This window comes from Syngnathoides biaculeatus, chromosome 8 (genome assembly GCF_019802595.1).
Source record: "Syngnathoides biaculeatus isolate LvHL_M chromosome 8, ASM1980259v1, whole genome shotgun sequence".
NCBI lineage: Eukaryota > Metazoa > Chordata > Actinopteri > Syngnathiformes > Syngnathidae > Syngnathoides > Syngnathoides biaculeatus.
Window position 1 is genome coordinate 17,389,977 of NC_084647.1, and position 21,613 is coordinate 17,411,589.

The window sequence follows — 21,613 nt, forward strand, 5'->3', positions numbered from 1 at the left end:
TGCCCGTGGAAAAAGAAAACACAAATGACGTGAAAAGCCGTCCTTGGCACTGAACGTTTGGAAGATACAGTAAATTTTTAACCTCTCAGCTTTTAACGCCAACTGCAGATACACAAGTCGTTTTTACATCCACACGATTATTTCAGTAGCGAGGCACCCTTGTGGAAAACACTGAATGACGTGAATTTTTTTTTTTTTTTTGCATGCTGTGACGAGGCAGAAAGAAACAAATTGAAATGTTTGTTTGCATTCACGCGAAACCGACGCTGGCATTTTGAACGGGCCGTTCTTTGCTGTTAGGTACAAATGTGTCATTTTTCTTTCGTTGTCGGGACATTTAAGTAAGATGGATGAATGAATATCCTCTGGCAAATGGGACTTATATTTGTTCAACACAGCCAAAATGACTTGAAAACAAAAAAATGCGCAATAGCAGAACATGTCCCCAAGATGTCTTAAAGGTGACATTAACATTTATGGTGGTATCCCCGGTGAGACTGAACGGACCCGGCTGGATCGGTCACAGCGCTTCCTTTCCGGGCTTCTGCTGTAAGACTCCTGCAGGCTCGGTGCCTTTTTTTTTTTTTTTTTTTTTTTTTTTGCGCTTGTCGGCCTTCTTGCGTAGTCAAGTGTGTCGGGATGCAGCCCGGCAACGCTTCGGTGCACCATGCGACGCGGCGGAGAGGCGCTCGGGGCGTGTAATGGTGGAGGTAATGCTCAGGGGAAGCGGGGGGGAAAAACATCTCTTGTCTCCAAATAATGCACATCTACTAACTCGGTGGTGCCGGATGCATTTGATAGCACATTTACACGGCAAAGTTCTGTCAGGGTCCTTTCTCTCCGGAATACTCATCAATATTAAAAACGCTGATGGAAATTCGCCTCGACGTCGACCCAGATGTCTTTGAGGTGAAGTTTGGTGCACATCTTGTCGTTTACTGACCTGGAAGAAAATGAAACGCATTTGGGGCGCAGTTTGCATTTTTAGATCTCGCCGCGGAGGGCGGGAGAGGGGACCGACCGGTCGCTGCTGGATGGCGGACCCGGCTGCTGACCGGCTCGTTGTCCGAGGCTACTTTGACGAGTGGGCATCAACGGAGGCCTTCATGCTTGAGAAATAAGATTGCACAAAATTGTCCTCCCTTCAAATTTGTGTTGCATGCTTCAACACGCTTCAGTTGTGTATTGAGGCTTCTTTTGCGGACGTGCATCTGAATGTCACTGTGTGACCTTATATTGTCTTTTTTTTTTAACTGAAAGTGACTGGACATGCAAAACAAAGACATTGTCAAGTTAAAGAAGACTGCGCATTTTACAGCTGTTTTCAATCAACCAATGCATAAAGATTGAAATCCCCGGACTTATAGCATTTCCCTGAGGAACACCACTCCACATTGTTTGATCGATTTTCTTTCAGAGGGATGTTTGGGTGTTATTGTGCAAAGTCACATTATTGACAATATACTACAATACTCATGCTGTATGTACATACATAAGTATTGGGACATAGAGCGCTTGCATCTTTAAAGGAACAGTTTTCCCTTTTCTGTTCTCGCAAGGCATGCCTGATTCATTTTTGTATGGAAAAACAAGAGAACAGAGTCAGCACATCCAACATAAATGCTCAAATTCACAGATGCACTCTCACATTTTGTAGAAAGTCTTCCCAAACGAGTGGAAGCTGTTTTGTCTGCTTTAAGTAGGGAACCTCCATGTGTCTCAATACTTTTGTCAAAACATACAGTAAGCCTATAAATGACCACAAACTCGATTTTGCACAAAAACACTCCTGACATCCTTTCCGAGTGTAACACTCAATGAGATACAATTTTAAGTGGTGTTCCCCAGGGAAGCGTTTTAGGCCCATTAGTTATTTACAAAAGTTGTACTTTCCTCGTACTTGTAGCGAGATCATCAAGTGGAACACATTATGTAGCTTCCGATGTGAGACGTTATAACAGTTAATATTCCCATGCTCATGTGACTCTTTTTAAATTTACAATCCTGAACCCGTGCATTTGGCACCACGGATCTCTTCTTTCAGTCGGTAATACTCCCAGAAGAACCCCCACCCCACCCTCTCCTCTGCCCACAACCAACAGATGGGGCTTGACGCTATGATACCTTCAATCGCCAATCTGTCATCGTAAAACCGTCACCCGCACATGTGCAGAGGGGAGAAAATTGTCGGGTGTGTGTGCGGAGCTGGAAAGTGCAAACGTGAGGAATGTGAAGCATGTGAAAACAAGATGAACGCAATGCTCAACACGTGTCGCCGGAGTTTTGAAACAAAACCCACTGGAACTTGGTCAGATATTGGGATGTGTGGTATTTACACCACAAGACTCTCGTAATACTTTTCGGGGACTCCAGTTTAAATTTAATTATTTATATTTATTTATTCAAAATGGACATTTACTCAAGTGCAAGGACCCCAAAATATTTGATTTTATACTGCTTCGAAGAATGTCAGTTAAATACGAACACACAGACGTGCAGTTATTTTGGGCAACTTTTTTTTTTAATTTTAGGGTTATCGCTGCTTAATTCAAAGCTGCTGATGAAGCACATTCACTACATGAAATATATTACCAATTTCTTTCATGCAATTCACATCTGCTTTTATAGGACAATAGTTATTACCTATGCACGGTTGCCAAATACAACGCTGCTGACTATTCCTGTTGCTTTCCCAGTCTACTGACTGTATGTCTTAAGTGTTTATTACACTTGTACATAGTCTGCTCTTTGCTGTCTCCCCTCACTTTGAAGTTGTAAATCCAGAAAATACCCTTTGTGGTAGTATTAAAGGCTTACTGTACTCTATTGATCGGTGCAAAATGCAAACATTGATCCATGCGCTGACACTGACGTACCCATCAAGTCTACCAATGTGCTCGATAAGAAATCTAGTGGGGATGAGAGTGCTCAAATGAATCAGTCAGACATTAACAAACAGAGTTCCTTCCACATTCTGTGCAGGACACGAGTCAAACGAACCCCCCTGTCATCCCAATCCCACCCCCCAAACACAGACCCATTCCCACCACCTGCACCTTTTGTCCTGAAAGCAGCAATTAACAGCTGTTTAGGGACTTCAAAGCGTGTGAACGAGGAGCTGAAGACCTGCAAGCAGGATGTGCTCAGGTCGCACCTCTCCCGGGTGGCGACGCCGGAGGCAAAAGTCACGAAAGATAAATACTCGCCCCGCAGTGGCATCCCAATCAAACTCCTCACGCTGCACGTTTGTTTAACTGCGTGACGGCTGAGAGAGTCACAAGCGTCGACGCTGTTATTCTACCACGTAGGATGCCAAATGACTTACGGAACACCCATGATGGCGTCACACCTACTTAAAGGACCAACTGTTTTACTGGCAGAGCTTCTTTTCGCGCTTATATGCAAATTACCTGTGCTCAAATGTTATTTAAAACATTACCTGCAGTCTACTAGGGTTAGCAGACTAGAGCAAAATAAGGCCTGCTCACATTATCAAGAGTCCTGAAAAGTTAATGCATGAATATAGCTGTTTAATTTTGTATGCATGTATCTAATTTAATTAAAATACCAGTCAAATTAAAAATATAAATATATATTTATTTTATAGATTGGTAACTAGATTAAAATTTGATTTAAAATTAATTTGAAAAAGTAATTAGATAAATTTTAATAGACGGATCGGTGCAGCGTCTGCAGTGATGCGGACTTTGTATCGGTCCGTTGTGGTAAAGAGGGGGCTAAATCAGAAAGCCGAAGCTCTCAAATTTACCAGTCGATCTACGTCGTGAGTCGTGACCGAAAGAACAAGATCCCGGGAAACAAGCGGCCGAAATGAGTTTCCTCTGCAGGGTGTCCGGGCTCCACCTTAAAGATGGGGCGAGAAGCTCGGTCATCCGGGAGGGGCTCCTTGTCGAGCCGCTGCTCCTGCGCATTTAGAGGAGCCAGGTGAGGTGGCTGGGGCATCTGATCCGGATGCCTCCCGGATACCTCCCCGTTGAGGTGTTCCGGGCATGTCCCACCGGAAAGAGACCCCGAGGACGACCCAGGACACGCTGGAGAGACTCTGTCTCTCGGCTGGCTTGGGAACGCCTGGTGATCCCTCCGGTAAAGCAGGAAGAATTGGCTGGGAAAAGTGAAGTCTGGGTATCTCTGCCAAAGCTACTTCCCTTGCGACCCGACCCGGAAAAGCCATAAATAATGAATGGATAGTTATTGCTGCAAATGGCACCCTACTGACCCCCAAGAAGCTTTGATTCTGACTGCAATTTAGCGGGTTCTTAAGACTATACAACTAATAGATCAGCTGAGTGGTCATCATTGGACTGGACGTGTGCTACCACCCCCCTTGTACGCTAACTAGTAACTAGGTCCTTTTACTCAAAACCACCTGAGCCTCTTTTGTCGCGACAGGCAGGTCAGTCGTGTCACGCAAATTAGTAATCTTAATCCCACAGGCTCGCTTTTCTGTCTTATTAAAGCCAGAGTATGCTGTAAAGTTGTGCCTTTTGGAATAACGGCTCATCGATCACGTTGACGCAACACTAGCGTGTAATAAGGAGAATGCAATCACAAGGTCACCTGCTGTGGCGGTTAATAATATTAGCGGACTAGCCAAGGCAGCTGTCTTCTAGCGTTAGCGCTAATGCCACTGTTCAGCCAAACCCCGTCACAAACGAAAAGGATTAGACGTTGTTTTTGAGACCAGGTCTTGTTACAAAAACACAGTTTTTGTTACGATTGAGCTGAGTGACAGTGAATTTAGGTAATATTAGTGTCATGCAATTGTTTACAGATCTGTAGTACTTCTATAATTCTCGTTGAATACTAATCAGGCCTTGTTTTTGTGAAGATGTGATGTTCTCAGAGACGTTAGGCTTGCTAATATTAGCACTAATATCAACGCAAATGCTAAACATTCATAAATATTTTCAGTGGTTTACAAAAACCTTCTGACATACTAAAAAGATCAAATGTTGTATTTGAGACAATTAGTCAAAAGGTTTTGTTTTTGTTAAGATGTTATGTCGCAAAGGGGAGGTACAATTTTAGTTCTACCTTCAACGCTTCTGTGAACCTGCGGTAATGACCACGCGTTTTGCAGACAACTAGAGTGTACATTAATTTGTATACTAGTACAATGAACTGCACTTTCTTCGCTGTCCATTTGTACGGTCCAACAGTCCAACTATACTTCCTGATTATATTTACTACTATAACTTTGACAGGTCCAGAAACTTTTGGGGTAAGGTCTGCACTGTGGAACACATTTGATTGCAACCTCACAGTTCAGGGAAGTACTAAGAGCCAAAGGGTTGATGAATTTTAGGTGTATAAATGGGCCTTTAAAAACCAAGTACTCATTTACTTCATACATAGTTTATGTGAAGACAGTGTAATCCAAAAATTTACAAATACTTTGTTTTTACTCATGTTGAGATCACAATTAAAATGATTTTTTAAAATGGCCCCATGGTAAGATCTGATACAATTTTTGACACACAGTGATTCAATTCTAAAACCATTTTTTTTCGACCAGTGCTTAGATCTGATGCTTTTTTTTTTTTTTAACCCATGGTGCGATCTCATGTCGGACAGTTCTATAATCACAAATCTAAAAATGCAGTGTGGCTTGCTAGGCTGCATCTTGCTTGGTAAATGTGGTTTAACATTAAAAATGAAAAAATTGCACGGTTACAGACAACCACAATGCATTCCGTCAGATGTCCTTATGGATTTCTGAAATATTTTTTCATTTGGAGTTTTTTTTTTTTTTTCTTCTTTTTTTTTTTTTTTTTACCAGCTACTTCACATGGGTCTGCAGTGTGGATTGGAATCTTTTCAGATTTGGGGCCCAAGAAATAAATGTTCTCAGAAGTGGAGAGTCCGCTGAAATTGTTGATTATAGCATACGATCTTGGAAATTTTAGGAGCGCTTTCGACCCCCCCCCTTTAAGTTAGCCGTGTTATTATCTCCACCTTGTGTGGAGTGTCCCGATTACAAGGTTGTACGTAGCAGCTTGTCACTTATTCGGTCCGCTACATTCTTTCCTCTTGCCACCAAAGTGAGCCTTAGTCAACGCTACTACGATTTGAAGTGTGTCTACCTGTGTGCGGTACAGTTTCAGTGTGTCCGCGTGTCCGTTTTGAAGCCGCGGGGCGACGATGTTCAGCCTTTCTGTCAAATGACAACCATCTCGACAGCTTTTGCCCTCCGGGGCTTCTTCCAAAACGGAGCCGGTGAAGGCCGCTCGTGTACCGACAGGCCCGAGCATTTGTCAAATATCAATCAGGTGCTCTTTAATAACAACGGGGTCCCAAATGCGCCACGGCGGATGTTTTAGGGATGACGGCAGGGACGCTTGTAAATCGCGACGGGCGACAGTCAAGATGATTACGACGAATAATTCCAGTGTTGTTTTTGGATCAAAGCGGGCAAAAGAAACTGGATTACAAGCTGGGTTTAATGAAGGAGGATCTACAAGACATTAGACAAGGTGGCACCCACCCAAAAATGTTGGCAATCGCCTCTGGTTGGCAGCAAAGCACTTTTCTGGATTAGATAAGGCTATAGCGTGACTAAATACATAAAAACACAGAATAACAGAAAATAGATCCCCCGCCGTAAAATTCTTTTTACAAATACTCAAATTTGCATGTGGCAAACTGCGACTGTCCATGGACATGCCATCGCATGTAGGAAATGAGAGGCACATTCGCCATTATCACTTTCCACTCATTTATTGAACATCAGGAAAAGAGGAAATGACAAACTAAATGAGCTCACCCACGCAAGGAGCTGCTGTTGGTCACAGCTCACGCCTGCACACTCACATGCAGATCGGCGACCAACGTCACACTAAACCGAGACCAACGTTTTCCGGAAGCTCGCAGAGTGCTTTGATCATAAAGGCAAGCTCGACGACATCATAGTTTCATCACAGTCTTTATGTCAGGATCCTGCCTTGAACTGCTTTGACTTCTTCGCCTGGAAAAAAGTGATATTAAAGTAATATAAACTTGCTGGCTCGTAAAAAGATGCCTTTATTTTTGGTCTTTTTTGGAGACTTGTGTTATGATGAAAACGGTGAGCTAAATGTGTTTGTATTGCTAATTTTGATAGTCCTTAATATTCATTATTACCTAATAAGAAAATGGATGGATTATCTACATGTGGTCACTTAAATGTGCATTTATTATTTTTCTTTGTTCAGCCTTTTTTTAATGCTTTATCTATAATGTCATCATTATAGTCTGAAGTGACTTTTCTCTATTTGGAATCAATGATGTTTTTTATTTTTAATGTAACGCTATGTTACAGCTCAACATTTTCTGACACTGTCATTTTGTGGAGTTTCTCGTGGAGGCCCGTCCACAAAAGGGTGAAAGTAGCATGGTAAGAGATTTGATACGATTTTTGACTCATGGTCAGACATCTAAGAAGCAAAAAATGACAGATGATGAGATTTAATGTCAATTTTTAAGAACTGCTACTGTACAGTTAAATACATAAACGCTTTGTAAAATTAAGACCACAATGTACCTCACCAGTTGGTTTTCCGATACCTTTTTTGGGTATTTTTGTCTTTTTTTTTCACTTGCATCCGTGATTTAATGAGCCAAACATTCCCTCGACTTGCATCTACACACGGCCTGGCGTAAACGTGCGAGTCTTTCTAGCGCTCTGTCAGGGAGAGATGAGTCGGCCTTTTTCTCTCTCATCTGTCTTCCCCTTCCTGAATGTCACAGCCAATCGGCCGCGGGCCCACGAGAATGGATTGCGGCCGTCCTTGGGCTTCAAATGTTGAACGCTGCGGTACGAGCGAGAGGTGATGAGCGAGCAAAATGAAAGGAAAGGGTACAACAAGAGGTAGAAAAAAAAAAACAGGGTCAGTACCAGTTTACGTAACCCCCCCCCCCCCCCTCCCTCCAACCTCTACACCGTAAGTGCATGCAGCAGCAAGCAGAGGGTTGGGCTCCACTCTGGTCCTCTTAAGAGGATGGGTGCACAAATTAGGAGGAAGTCAGTTAATCTCTTGCCCCATCTGTTGATGCTCCCGAGATTTATTTTTCGTCTAACACATAGCATCCTCCGCTTCACTTCACCTCTGTCGAAATGACACCTCGTGATGACGTCGCGGTTTATCGGCACTTCGCATTCGTCCGTGTGAGGGACTCTCAGAAAGCTTTTTATGGCTGTTCTGTTGCATTCTAAATATGGGAAGACCTGTCAGATCTCACGCAACATTTTAAGATGACCATTTGTGTGGTATAAAGTGGGCGGGAGCAGCAGCCGTGGGTATTAATGAACTACTGTATAGTGCTGATGACTCTTGTATGGAACCTTTTTTGATTAGCACTCAAGGCAAAGTCAAATGCACTGTATCACTTTGTTGGGTAATCTATCAAAGTCTAATTAAATTAGGGGCTTGCCTGATGCAGGAACTTAAACAGGAACTTACTATTGAGTGGTTGACAGACCTCTGTAGTCATTTACAAAGCCACCCATTATGCTGCGTTATGCAAGGCCAGAATTCAGATGATTAAAATACATTGAAAAGCAAAACTTCCAAACACTGATCTTTACTTTTTACGCTCAGCCGCACTTCGTGCTTGCCGACCTTACGTCACCGGGCCAAAGCGCCTTAATCGGTGGCGAAGTCCGCTGCCGTGAGGGTCGCTGCTGCCATGGGCTCAGCATTGAGATTGACCGCCGTCCTGGTGGCGAGGTCCCCTGATGACCGACTTGGTCCGGCTAAGGAGCGGGGACCCAGCCCAAGGTGGTCTGTGCCTCGTTCTTGGCTGTGCCAGAAGAGGCTGGCCGGCAGGGACGCTCTGATGGTCCCTGATGGTATTATTTCACTTGTTACTGTATTAAATTGTAGAGTTTGTATTTGCTTCTATATTGCTTTGTTTTCCTCTGGTTGTTTGCAGCCAGGATGGCCTTCATGTTCACTTCAACAATTAATTCCCAAATTCCTCCGACTTCAGTCCAGGTTCAATTCCCACTGAGTGACTGTGTGAATGAGAGACTGATTGGTTGTCCTTCTCTATCTGTGCTTTGTGTCTTACTGATGAGCAGTCCAGGGCCTAGTCCTTCTTTGCCCAAAAATCATCCGGGAGAGGCTGCAGCTCCGTGTTACCATGAACAGCACGAGCAGTACCAGAAAATAGAATTGCTTGATTTGGATTTCTCAAATTTCCCTCATCGCAACACTGACTAATCTAACATTTCTGGTAAGATGTCTCACTTTGCCATTTCTCTTCTTTAGGGATTTTTTTGGATCGTCACAAGGGGTGAAGCTCCAGACTTGTACGAAGTTGGATTGATGAGAAACATGTCCGAGAAGTTGCGTCCACCCTGCAGGTAGGCTGACGCAACAGACCCCATTTAATACGTCGTTATTAGGAAGACGGTACATAAGCCTTTTAATGTTCTTCAGTCGCTGAATCATGGGAAATGCGGAAAGCCAGCACGGGGAGAATGCCTTCTTTGGTACGGAACGTGGCTATTTGTCACGGAAGCATATGTCGCGTTCTCTCCGCATCTCTAACAAGCAGTCGCGACACTGTCGGCACACCTCGTCGGGCAAGATAGAGCACAGGAACTCTGAGGCCAGCACGCGCTCCAGCAGCACCCCCAGCATCCCGCAGTCCTTGGCTGAAAATGGTCTGGAGCCTTTCAATGAGACCAACATCCTGCCTGACTTTGGAAGTCCCATCTGGGTGGACCGGGTGGTTATGAACCTGAGGCCCATGTCCTTCCACCACGACCTGTCCAGTCCCACGGCGCACGGCAACACCATGCTTATCACCCTCCCCGGGCCCACCGCGGACGAGGTGCAGGATGAGGACATTTACGCGGGCGAGGTAACGTATCTCCAGGACACTCGGGACTGCACCAAGGAGCCTGCCGGTTTTATGAAGAAACGATCTAAGTCGGCGGACACGTGGCGAGACGACAGTCTGGAGTACTCCCTGTCAGATCTCAGCCAAGACCACCTGACCAGCACGGAGGAGATGATAACCCCTGGCACAGAGCGGGACTTGATGGACGAAGGCCCGCTGCATTCCACTCCCGGAGACTCCACAGACCGGGCCAACTCCTTAGACGAACTGTACAACCAAAAGACCCCCAGTCGCAGGCAACCCAACGGCCGCTACACCAAATTGCACGATGGCAAACGAGGCGCCGGAGGGAGCGAAGATGAGAAAATGATCTGTGAGGAGGGCAGCAACACATACAGCGCCTTCACGCTGCCTTGCAGACGCTCGCATTGCCTCTCTGAAGGCTTGCGCGCGTCCCAGGCCCCCATGAGCGCCACCATGCAGGGCAGGAGGGCGCAGACCATTCAGGTAAGATCTTCATTTTGTACACCCATCTGCTTCGAAATTTTGTACGCCAATCTGCTTCGAATTCCTTGAAAGACAACATGCTTTTGCATGAGATAACTACAGTGAATGTATTTGCAATCAAGCATTTAGGAATTTGACACTTTTAGATTATTGTTTGGAACCTATTCTCATTGAGTGATTTATTGACGTTTATTTCAAACATTGATAAATTTGCAGATAGCGATCTGTGAATAATTGACACCCCTAACCCAATAAAACGTAATTCCTCATAAAGGCCACAAGATGGCATCAAAGCACATTTTCCTATTAAACAAGTCTATGGCCTGACTAAATAAGGCTCCTCCCCTCAGGTCAACAAAGGTGTTTGGCACCAAAATGCCACCAGATGGTGCAAAGCAGCTTTGGGCAGAGCGCAGAAAGTTTTATAATGCATAATAATTTCACCCCCCCCCCCCCCCAAAAAAAAAAAAAATAAATAAATAAATCTATGAATACCGTATGCAAATGCCAAACTGTAAATATACAGTGACTGTAACGATCTAATGGCACTCGAAAGAAAAATAGACAGCAAATACTGTCATTTGCAATCCGGGCTAGTATCCGACAATCTCACTTTGTACAGAAATGAAATGATCCTGGAAAAAATTCAGCATAACATTTTGTTACGGAAATAAATACCTGTAATGGTCACTGAAATAACTGACAACACTCTCAAGTTTTGGTGCTGCTTGGCTGCATCCTGCACCTAAATCTGTGCTGGGTATCTCGAGAAGTATTCTAGTGCCTAATGTGCGCCCCATTATCAAAATCTTTGACCTCCACTTTTGAGACCAGCTTTCAAAGCATGCCTTGTGTAAACAAAAATGACACAACTCAGTTCTCGCTTGCGTTTGTAGCGTAAACGCCATCAAAACGGGGATATTGTCTCGTTTGCTGTCTAGATAGAGAATGAAAACCAGGCCGGAATCCTAATGCAGCCTGGTGGCAACACAAACAAGACCTCGCAGCCTTACCATACACACATCTCATTTATTCCCCCTTTTCATTGTGTGTTTCCTCTGCTGCATAAACTCCACAATCAGATTAACAGTCTGAGGAAAGCTCCCATTTTCCCCCCTGCTTGTTTTTCTTGGTCCAGAAGAGAGATGTTGGGAGTGGAGGGGGTGAGTTTGAAGTCACTCCCCGTTTAAAATGCTTCGGCCTTTTGTCATGCTAATGAGCGGAGGCCCGTGGAAGAGTGTCACAGTAAAAATAGTGTGCATGGTGGCCTGTCAGCGCGAGGCACCCCCGACCCCCCACTTTAAAAACGCTGCACTGAAAGGAGCTGCGGAGCGCATGATTGAATCACGTGATTGGACGGCAATACCGAGCTCTGCGTTCCCCCTGCTTCCATCTCCCAGGAGCCTTTGGCCATGTGTGTAGGAGTAGGGGTGGGGGTGTGTGTGTGTGTGGGGGGGGGGGGGGGGGGGGTCAGACGCAGTGGTGCCACAGCGAGGGCAGCCTGCACTTGAACAACAGCGACAGTACCGCTTAGACCAGAAACTTTTTGTTCCAGGCAACTTGTTTTTCTGTAACTCTGATAAATCCCGATCTCTGAATTAGGGTCAAGTCTAAGTCTAGTTCGTCCTTGAATGTGATTGCCTTATGCTGGAAACTGACCTAGCCGCTGTAGGTGAGGATTGGCAAGACAGCCCGTATAAAAGTAATTGGAAAGAGCCTCTGTTCAAAAAATATATCTATATATTCCACTAAAACCTCATCCAAAAACGGTGACCCTGAATAGGGAAAAATCCGGAAGAAGAAATAAGGACCTGAGCTACTGGATTGTGATGAAGTGTACGTGGTCGTCATGCCGTCTCACCCATCACGGGCCCCGCAGGACGTCACCGGCGGCGAGGGTACCGAGTACGAGGACAGCGGCATCGACGGGGTGACGGCCGAGGCCGAGTCCCGCCGCTACAAGACCATGTCGGCCTCCTTCTCCGTGTGCTCGGCGGCGGGCGGCAGCGTGTTCGCCGGCAGCGACAGCGGCAGCAGCAACGGCGGCGGCGGCGGGACCGCCGATTGCGCCCAGGGTGTCTATGAGAACTTCCGCCAAGAGCTGGAGAGGAGCTCATGCCAGACGGAGAGCTTGGAGGAGGTGCTGAGCGACGAGCAGAGCACTATGAGCTCCGCCTACCAGTCGGACCCGCTGCTCGGCGCAGGCGCGCAGGGGATGGTGCGCAAAGCGGGGGGGCTCGCTGTCAAGAACTTCCTGGTGCACAAGAAGAACAAGAAGGTGGAGTCGGCCGCCAGACGCAAGTGGAAAAGCTATTGGGTGTCCCTCAAAGGTTTGTCACGCATTCACATTGAAACACTTTTCATCAGATGTACTTTCGAATGGCAAAAACTGCACCTCTAGTAAAGCCATGAAATTTCTCAACTAAAGAAATCTACAAACCCAAAAAGACAAGACTAGGTTTCGACCCATAATGTCATTGGACCAAGACACAATCATTGACAGAACAAGGTTAATTGCCCGAATGATAATTTCACCAACTCTACCCTCATTTATACGTGCAGTCGAAAAGACTGGAAGGGTGACAAATTGGGGTGGCTGTTGTTTAGTCTGTTCGGACTTCAGGCATGTAGATTCAGAGGACATGGTTAGAGTTCCACAAAGGACATAAATGTGAAAATGAGTGAGAACTAGTTTTGGAGGAATGCTAGAAGATTGGCTGAATACCAGTAGATGGTGTACTCTCACCCGAAGTCAGCTGCAGTATACCCGCGATCCTATTGACGATTAAGTGCTGTACTAGACGGCTGGGGAGGGACCGCAGGCTGTGATTTAAATTTAATCAGGTAACTTGACTGAAAAATAGAGGTGGTTGAAATTCAGACATGGTGAACATGATCATTGAGGGACTGGCAATTTAATCGCCTTTCTGTAGCACAAAATTGATGGTGAAACGTAAAGAGCATTTCGAGTTGACTTTTGCTCGCAGGAAGGTTTTGCCAAGTTACTCAAAAACAACCCAACAAAACATTTTGTACATATCTGTGACAAAATGTCTTCCATAGAACCAATGATGGACATTTGGTTCCCAGACTGTTCCTATAGAAGCGGCGCCTACCCCACTAGGGACTCTGGCCGTCGTCTCTGTACAACAATTTACGACATCCACTCTATTGTTCCTCCGGTAGAGTTTTTTTCAAAGTAAAAAAAAAAAAACAAGCAAAAAAAACTTTTCGGATCTGTCTGGCCCCACTCGGAGGGAACCTGATGCCTATTTTTGGCAAATATCATGAAAAGTTTCATGTATAAATTACTCGTACAGCGTTCCCCTGATACTGAGGAACGGATCCAGAGTATTTCCGTTTTATTTTTCTCGCAAGCTGCACTTCTCACGTCAGGCCCCTGGAGAGCGGAATGAAGCTTCCTTCACGATCAGTCCTCTCCACTTTCAAAGTAACCACCATGTAATCAATTTCTCCCCCTCGCTCAGGCTGCACTCTTTTCTTCTATGAGACCGACGGGCGCTCGGGAATCGACAACAACAGCGTTCCCAAGCACGCCATCTGGGCGGAGAACAGCATCGTGCAGGCTGTACCCGAGCATCCCAAAAAGGACTTTGTGTTCTGCCTCAGCAACTCCCTGGGAGATGCCTTCTTGTTCCAGGTGAGAAAGTTAACACCCTATTTGTTTACACGTAATTCAAAAGTCAATTCTACAAAATATTTCCGCTTGACAACTTTTTGTTGTTGTCGTTGTTCACGCGGCCGCGCAGACGTGCAGCCAGACCGAGTTGGAGAACTGGATCACGGCCGTCCACTCGGCGTGCGCCACTGCCGTCGCCCGGCAGCACCGGCGCGAGGACACGGTCCGCCTGTTGCGTGCCGAGATCAAGAAGCTGGAGCAAAAGATCGACATGGACGAGAAGATGAAGAAGATGGGCGACATGCAGCTGTCCGCCGTTACCGACGCCAAGAAGAGGAAGACAATTCTGGATCAGGTACTCTTTTGCGCATGTTTGCAATTTTTGATTTTTCCCCACATTGAGAATGATTTTTTCAGACAGTTATTGTTGCACTTGTCTGCATCGTTCATTTCCTAAAAAGAAGACAAGCTATTGATGTGAGACTTTCCAATTACAAAGACAAATTTATTCATGTAGCACTTCCTAAAGGGAAGACAAACTATTCATATTTGGCTCTCCTCAAATGAAAACAAAGGGTGTTACGGTTTCCTAAAAAGTAAAGATAAAATAGGTTCTTAAGAAAAAAATAAATATGGTGTTTCCGAATGAAATATTGTTGTTTAGGAGGATATATATAGTAATTAAATTATACACTGTAAAGTACACTGAAAGTAGTTAATTTTGAATATTTCCCCCAAATAAAACTATTGATGTGGCATGTTTGTAGAAATAAAGGATTCGTTATAAATGAATAAATATTTTTAAAAAATATTTTGTTTATGAGAGAGTCCTAAAATTATTGGAGACATCATTACATAAAATAAAACAGGGCTTCACAGTGACTATAACAATCGAAATTTATGATCGCAAAGATCATCTGTTATTGGGAAATAAAATTGAAACGCAAACTGGGCAAAGGTTGTTTCATTAGGTACAGCTACATAGTCCATCCCTCTATTTTCTTCACCGCTTATCCTCACGAGGGTCGCGGGGAGTGCTGGAGCCTATCCCAGCTGTCAACGAGCAGGAGGCGGGGTACACCCTGAACTGGTTGCCAGCCAATCGCAGGGCACATAGAGACAAACAGCTGCACTTACAATCACACGTGGGGGCAATTTAGAGTGTCCAATTAATGTTGCATGTTTTTGGGATGTGGGAGGAAAGCGGAGTGACCGGAGATAACCCACACAGGCGGGTCTGGGATTGAACCCTGGACCTCAGAACTGTGAGACCAACACTTTACCAGCTGCGGCACCGTACCGCCCACAGCTACATAGTGTATCACGGTATTCAAAACAATATTGCTTTTACTAACATAATGCTCGCTGGATGTTTCTTGATGTTGACATTTCTGCGCTTGCAATTTGAAGTGGTGTACCTAATATTATGACCAGTGAGCGTCTGTCCCAGCATGCATTTGGCAACAATCACCCGCCCTGCCTCTCCTTGTATATTAATGAATTATCTTTTACGGGCCCGTTTCAAGGCGGATCAAGTGGTCTTTGTCGGGCCTGTAAGATAGTGCCCGGTTTGTGCGGTTCTCTTGGGTCAGTGTCAGTTTTCCCATTGTGCCCAAGTGAATAGATAAAATGCATGAAACGCTGGCACCCAGTGGAATGTGTGCCATTGACGCTGCCTTGGCAGCCAAAGATGGGTCACCTCTTCCAAACAGCGCCGGCCAGAACTGGGACCGGCCCGGTGGGATGAGCGCAATCAGTTGCTCTACTGCCCCAGTAAGCATCACCCTCGGAACGCGAAAACAACAATTTCTCGCTGTCCTTCGGCAGATCTTCTTGTGGGAGCAGAACCTCGAGCAGTTCCACATGGATCTCTTCCGCTTCCGCTGCTACCTGGCCAGCCTGCAGGGCGGCGAGCTGCCCAACCCCAAGCGCCTGCTGGCCTTCGCCTCGCGCCCCACCAAGCTGGCCATGGGCCGCCTGGGGATCTTCTCCGTCTCGTCCTTCCACGCTCTGGTGAGTCGGGCCTCCCGTTCCTTGCGTGGCTTTATTGGAATTTGGCCGTCAATTTGCGGGACGAAACCAGAACTGTGAATTTACATGCAAGTATTTATTGTAATAACAAATAATATTGAGCCATGCACTGAAATCTGTTGAACACTTTTGTAGAATCTGAGTTTCTGGATTGTGATAAATAATTACTATTTGTATGTACGGTTCGTTACTTCTAACATTCCCTTTTTTAATTGGGGGAAAATGTATCCTTTAATATTATCCTGCCACTTTTTCAGTCAATCTGTCTTGTTTTCAGTCAATTATACTTTTGTTGTTGATTTTCTTATAGTTAATGTCCCGACTATGTGGGTGGAATGACTGGTTTGAGTGTCTGCCTCGCACCTCTGAGGATCGGGGTTCAAAGCCCCGCCTGTGTGGAGCTTGCATGTTCTCCCCGTGCCCATCTTTGAATAACTTCCTAAAAATATATGTATCCAGTTAGGAATAGTGATGTTATTTTGGTGCCGGGGTGTCAGACTTGAGCTTTGGCGTCCGTCTGGGAGGTTCTGAGGCAGCGGGGTCACATGACCCTGCAGCTAAAAGCAGCCGTAGCACAGGAAAAGATATATTTGAAACCGCGCCGCCAACGTGCCGTCGTTGCCAAGCGAGTGGGCGTTTGAGCTACTACACACAAGTCGGGTGGGATATTCATGTTTGTATTTTTCTCGATGACTCTCCCACACATCTTCGTGTCCACGAATAGCCACAGTCGAGCATTTTTTTAGGATCCTGAAGGCACCGTTCGGATCTTTGAACTCTTGCTCCCGCGTAGCCTCATTTCCAGCTGGCCTTACAATGGCTCAGTTGAACTCATTTGAGTTGCGCACGGTCGATCGTGCATCATTTCATCCCAACGGCGCTCGCTTTTCCATTGCGGGATGACTGCGAAGATAGCGGTGGCGTAAGGCGCCAATGAATTCAGCAACGCAGAAGGCCTCACAGTAAACAAAGGACAACTGTGGATGGTGGCCAGCGTTGGGTGTCTCTTCTTGCCAAGGCAAGATTTATTTTGGTTTCCATTGCAGCACGGAAGCGACCCTTCTCTGTTTGTCAAGCGCCGCCCACTAAAGGATGCCAAAAAGTGGCACGGTGCCACTTATTTCCAAACTCTTTACAATTTTTGACGTTAAAAATTCATGCTGTTTCGTATTGAACTCCTTAATATAGTCTGAACTTGTAACTGTACGTTGGAAGATCGGGAACTGCATGAAGTACGCATTTGTGGAGATACAGCCGTAAACTGTTTTTCATAATTTCAGACTTCTTGCGTCTTAATTTTTTGGGGCGTGGTTGAAACGGATCCTGCCGTCCTTTGTTAACATCAGCAATTGCGATGTGTGATTATTAGCCAGCTGAGCCCACAGCCAGAAAATTGTCCGTTTAGAGCGCCTCATTGTTGTGGCTGTGTGTGCATGCACGTCACAGAGAAAACAAAAGAGTGATAGTCCAAGGTACACACATGATAATGCATGTTAAAAAATTCACACCATCGCTGCTCTCTTGCTAGTTTTGATAACCACCTCTTTGCATAATAGAAATAACCACAACAACCACAAATAATCTGCAATAATTTGCGTCTGTCACCTTGAAGTATTCCAGCGTTTTTCAGGGACGCAACTTGCGTTGTGAATTCAGGTGGCGGCTCGGACGGAGAGCGGCGTGAGGCGGCGGGCGCACGCCATGTCACGCTCTTGCAGCAAACGCAAAAGCCGCTTCTCGTCCCTCTGGGGGCTGGACACCACCTCCAAGAAGAAGACCAGGGCCCACCCCAGCATCAACCAGGTATGCGTTAGGCCGTGCTGTTACCTTCAACTCTACATTTTTTTTTTCCCTCGTGGTATTGCACACAAATGTTGTGTCTGGTCTTGGTAGGTCTTCACAGATGGAGAGGAGCTTGTGAAAAAGACTCCAGATGGAATATACATCGACTCGCCAAAGGAGCCCCAAGTAAGATTTACGTTAAAATCTGTTTGTAGTGAACTTAATCAAGTCATATCTCTAATCAAAAGGCACAAGCCACACTTTCCAGATCTGGAATGATATTGTCGATATGTGCTTATATGATGACACAACAACCAGAAAACGTGCTTTTCAACAAATATTCACAGGTACTCTCAGAGTTGCCAACCTATAAAAATTCACTTCAAGAACAATTTTTGCCAGAGGTGGAAGTAAATCACATTATCCAAGTCATAAGTAACTTTAATGTCTTAACCTTAAAGTCCCAAATAGCTGTGGCAGGTCAAGTCGAGTCCCCGATAATTTCAAGCACATGGAGTCAATTCACAAATTCACCTACTTTTGTATTTTCGGGAGTACTTTTATTTGCGGTAACACCCATTTTCTCCTTTTGTGCTCATGCCAGAACCACGTCTGTGTTATCTTATGGCGAAGGAACTATGTTGAAGTGAGGATTGGACAGTCATGGAGTGCAGCTTTGTCTAATAGAAAACCTGTTGAGCCGCCATCTTGTGGCACGTTCAGGCAATTCTAAGCTTTTTTGGCTGGATGTCAGTTCCTCACAGATTTTGCTCGATTTGGAGCTGGGCTGGGTCACTGGACTAGCTCTAAACACACTAATGTTTTGTGGTTTTAACAAACTGCAAACATTGAGTCCAATGTACTGTACTGAGATTAAGTCAGTCTGGCTCATTGCGTCTCCCGCTGCAGCCAAACGAGGAGGCAACGGGGAAGAGCATCCCGAGGCCCAGCACGGAGAGTGACATCTGGCTGCCGGACCACCTCACCCCCTCCTGGGTGTGTCTGCCCAACGACCAGCCGGTGCTGACCATCATCCAGCCCGGCGAGTCGGCGCTGTGCGTGTTGGAAACCATATGCAAGGTTGGTCGCCGTTCGCGCAGTTCGAGCGAAACATCTTCCCGAGTACTTTCATCTACATGACGTGATACCCTGTCGACCTTTTTATAATTATGTCTGAATATCCACTTCATCCTTTAGTTCCTCCGTTGCGACTCCCTCGGAAGTAATTTTACTTCACATACACACAGAAGATGACAGGAATCACATTCTGAGCTTTTGACCTCGTTTTCTCAATCACTGAGTCAAATGACAAATTCATTTGTTTAGTAGTTGTGCAATCGGGAGTTTTTGCCACATAGTGCACATAAGATCGTGAAAGCGAATAATTATGGTCGTCACTTTCTCGCGTGCAGGCCCACCACCTGGATCCCACCAAGCACTACCTTCGGCTCAAGTTCCTCATCGACAACCGAGTTCAGTTCTACATCCCCAAACCGGAAGAGGACGTGTGCGACCTGGTACGTGAGGTCTTGTCGGAACACATCCAAATCAGGCTTCCTGATCAGTGTTAGCTATCCTAACATTTATTTTGTTCGGTTTCCAACAGCTTTACAAAGAAGTTGAACTCTGCCCCAAAATCACAAAAGTGGTCCAGTTTGACCGAGACGAGTCATGCATGATTGGTTACGGTAGGGAACGCTTCACTTACCTCAAGTCTGTTGATCCAGTTTAGCTCAACGGATTCACGTGTGTTCAGAACTGATGTATTCCCAAGTATTTCAAATAAATGTATTTGTAACTGATTCATATGTATCTGTAACTGTCAGATCTATATCAAAAAGACCCATCTGTATCTGTGACCGATTCAGATGGTTTCAGGACTCACTCCAGTGTATTTGGAACAATGTTACAACTAGTCTCGAAAAATGGATTCACATATACATTCGTTTGAGTTTCAGATGTATTCGTAGCTGTTTCCTACTTATGATTCAGATGTATTCATAACAGACTCACATGTATTTCTAACTGATTCAAATGTATTTGATAAACCAATTCTCACATTGGTCACATTCTAAGATGCATTTTTAATATTCGCCATCCCTGTTCTTTATTTGTAACCGATTCAGATGTCTTTCTTTAGTTGATTCAGAAATATTGTGAATCGAAGGCGTGATGCATTTTTGCTGGTCACTCCCCTTCTCCCCGGCCCCCCAGGCGTTTTATATAACCGCTCCGCATCCTCCTCCAGGTTTCTCCATCTCGGTGGTGGAGGAGGACCGAGTGCAGCAGCTTTACATCACGGACGTGAGGGCGGGCGGGCTCGCCTTCGCTAAAGGTCTGTCGCGTTGAAAGCACTTAATGGAGTAAGCGGAGGGCCCGCTGTGTGCGTGTTTACGAGCGTGTTTATGCAAAAGGCGCAGCAGCTTTTGTGGAAGTGCACAGTTTGAAAGGCCACTGGATAGGAAACACCTGAATCACTAACCGGGGCTTGATACCCTAATTTGAAACGTTTAAACCCAATTCTGGAGGCCTAACCGTGGCTTAAAACCCTAATTTGAAATCCTAACTTTGTCCTCTAAACCCAATTTGAAATTCTAACCCTGATGTTAAAACCCCATCTCAGTCTTGAAACCCAACCAATACTTCAAACCCAAAATGGAAATCCAAAGCATGAATTAAAACCCTTATTTTTATTTCAAACCATAACCCAGGTTTTAAAATCCAAAATTTGAAATCCTAAACCAGGTTTCAAACCCCAATTTGGATTCAAACTGGAATATGAAATCTTATTTTTTGTTTTGGTGCCACGGTGGGTCTGATGGTAAAGGGTTGGCCTCACAGTTCTGAGGTCCCGGGTTCAATCCCGGACCCGCCTGTGTGGAGTTTGCATGTTCTCCCCATGCCTGCATGGGTTTCTTCCGGGCACTCCGGTTTCCTCCCACAATCCAAAAACATGCAACATTAATTGGACACTCTAAAATTGCCCCTAGGTGTGATTGTGAGTGGGGCTGTTTGTCTCCATGTGCCCTGCAATTGGCTGGCAACCAGACCTTTGACAGCTGGGATGGGCTCCAGCACTCCCCGCGACCCTCGTGAGGATAAGCGGCGAAGAAAATGGATGGATTGAATTTTTTTTGGGTAACTCTTTCCAAGTCTTTTAAAGTCTTAATTTGAAATCCTAACAGGGTCTTTAATTCCTGATTTGAAACCCTCAACCAAAATGTGACACCCTAACCTAGACTTAAAACTGTAACTTGACCCCCAAACCTCAGCTTTAAAACATTGTATGAAATCCCAGTCCTTATTTGAAACCCTGCGCAAACCCAGACTTCAAACCCTAATTGGTGTCAGCCCTAGACAAGGCTACATTCTGCACTCGCCCTTGCTTCTCGTCTTACGGTGTCCGCCGATGTGGGCAGGTCTAAACGCAGGCGACGAAATCCTGCAACTGAACGGGAAGGAGGCCCAGAGCCTGGACTTCTCCGACATGAAGGCGGCGTTCTCGCTCTCGTCGCTGGCGTTGACCGTCAGCACGTTGCCTCCCCTGGAGCGCCGCCAGCTCTGCTTCCTGCCGCCGCGGCGCTCGGACGTGGAGGAGGACCTCTACACGGACATCTTCTCCCAGAGCCAAGGTGAGCGATAGCGGACAAACGGAGAGCTCTGCCGAGGCAGCACCATTTGACGCATGACTGACTTTTTGGAAAAGTCATGACGTGCTCGGACATGTTGTGGAGACAAACAACCGCACTCACAATCCCACCTAGGGGCAATTTAGAGTGTCCAATTAATGTTGCATATTTTTGGGGA

General features: G+C 45.6%; 1 protein-coding gene across 6 annotated transcripts in view; it reads left to right on the forward strand.

Annotated features, from left to right (window-relative positions):
* tiam1b (TIAM Rac1 associated GEF 1b) overlaps window positions 1-21,613 on the forward strand; it is a 46,529-nt gene that overhangs the window by 11,452 nt on the left and 13,464 nt on the right. Inside the window, exons 1-16 of one of the 6 annotated variants that reach the window (XM_061826574.1) lie at window positions 6,932-7,084; window positions 7,319-7,393; window positions 7,747-7,886; window positions 9,270-9,364; window positions 9,441-10,353; window positions 12,233-12,683; window positions 13,842-14,014; window positions 14,124-14,348; window positions 15,821-16,006; window positions 17,681-17,827; window positions 17,918-17,992; window positions 18,716-18,886; window positions 19,219-19,323; window positions 19,413-19,494; window positions 20,055-20,141; window positions 21,226-21,438. In XM_061826574.1, coding sequence (XP_061682558.1) covers window positions 9,451-10,353; window positions 12,233-12,683; window positions 13,842-14,014; window positions 14,124-14,348; window positions 15,821-16,006; window positions 17,681-17,827; window positions 17,918-17,992; window positions 18,716-18,886; window positions 19,219-19,323; window positions 19,413-19,494; window positions 20,055-20,141; window positions 21,226-21,438 — 2,818 coding nt within the window. In that variant the 5' untranslated portion in view covers window positions 6,932-7,084; window positions 7,319-7,393; window positions 7,747-7,886; window positions 9,270-9,364; window positions 9,441-9,450. Of the gene's footprint in view, window positions 1-6,931; window positions 7,085-7,318; window positions 7,394-7,415; window positions 7,887-7,974; window positions 8,849-9,269; window positions 9,365-9,440; window positions 10,354-12,232; window positions 12,684-13,841; window positions 14,015-14,123; window positions 14,349-15,820; window positions 16,007-17,680; window positions 17,828-17,917; window positions 17,993-18,715; window positions 18,887-19,218; window positions 19,324-19,412; window positions 19,495-20,054; window positions 20,142-21,225; window positions 21,439-21,613 lie in introns of those variants that run through there. The other 5 variants (XM_061826573.1, XM_061826577.1, XM_061826576.1 and 2 more) reach the window with 5 other exon arrangements.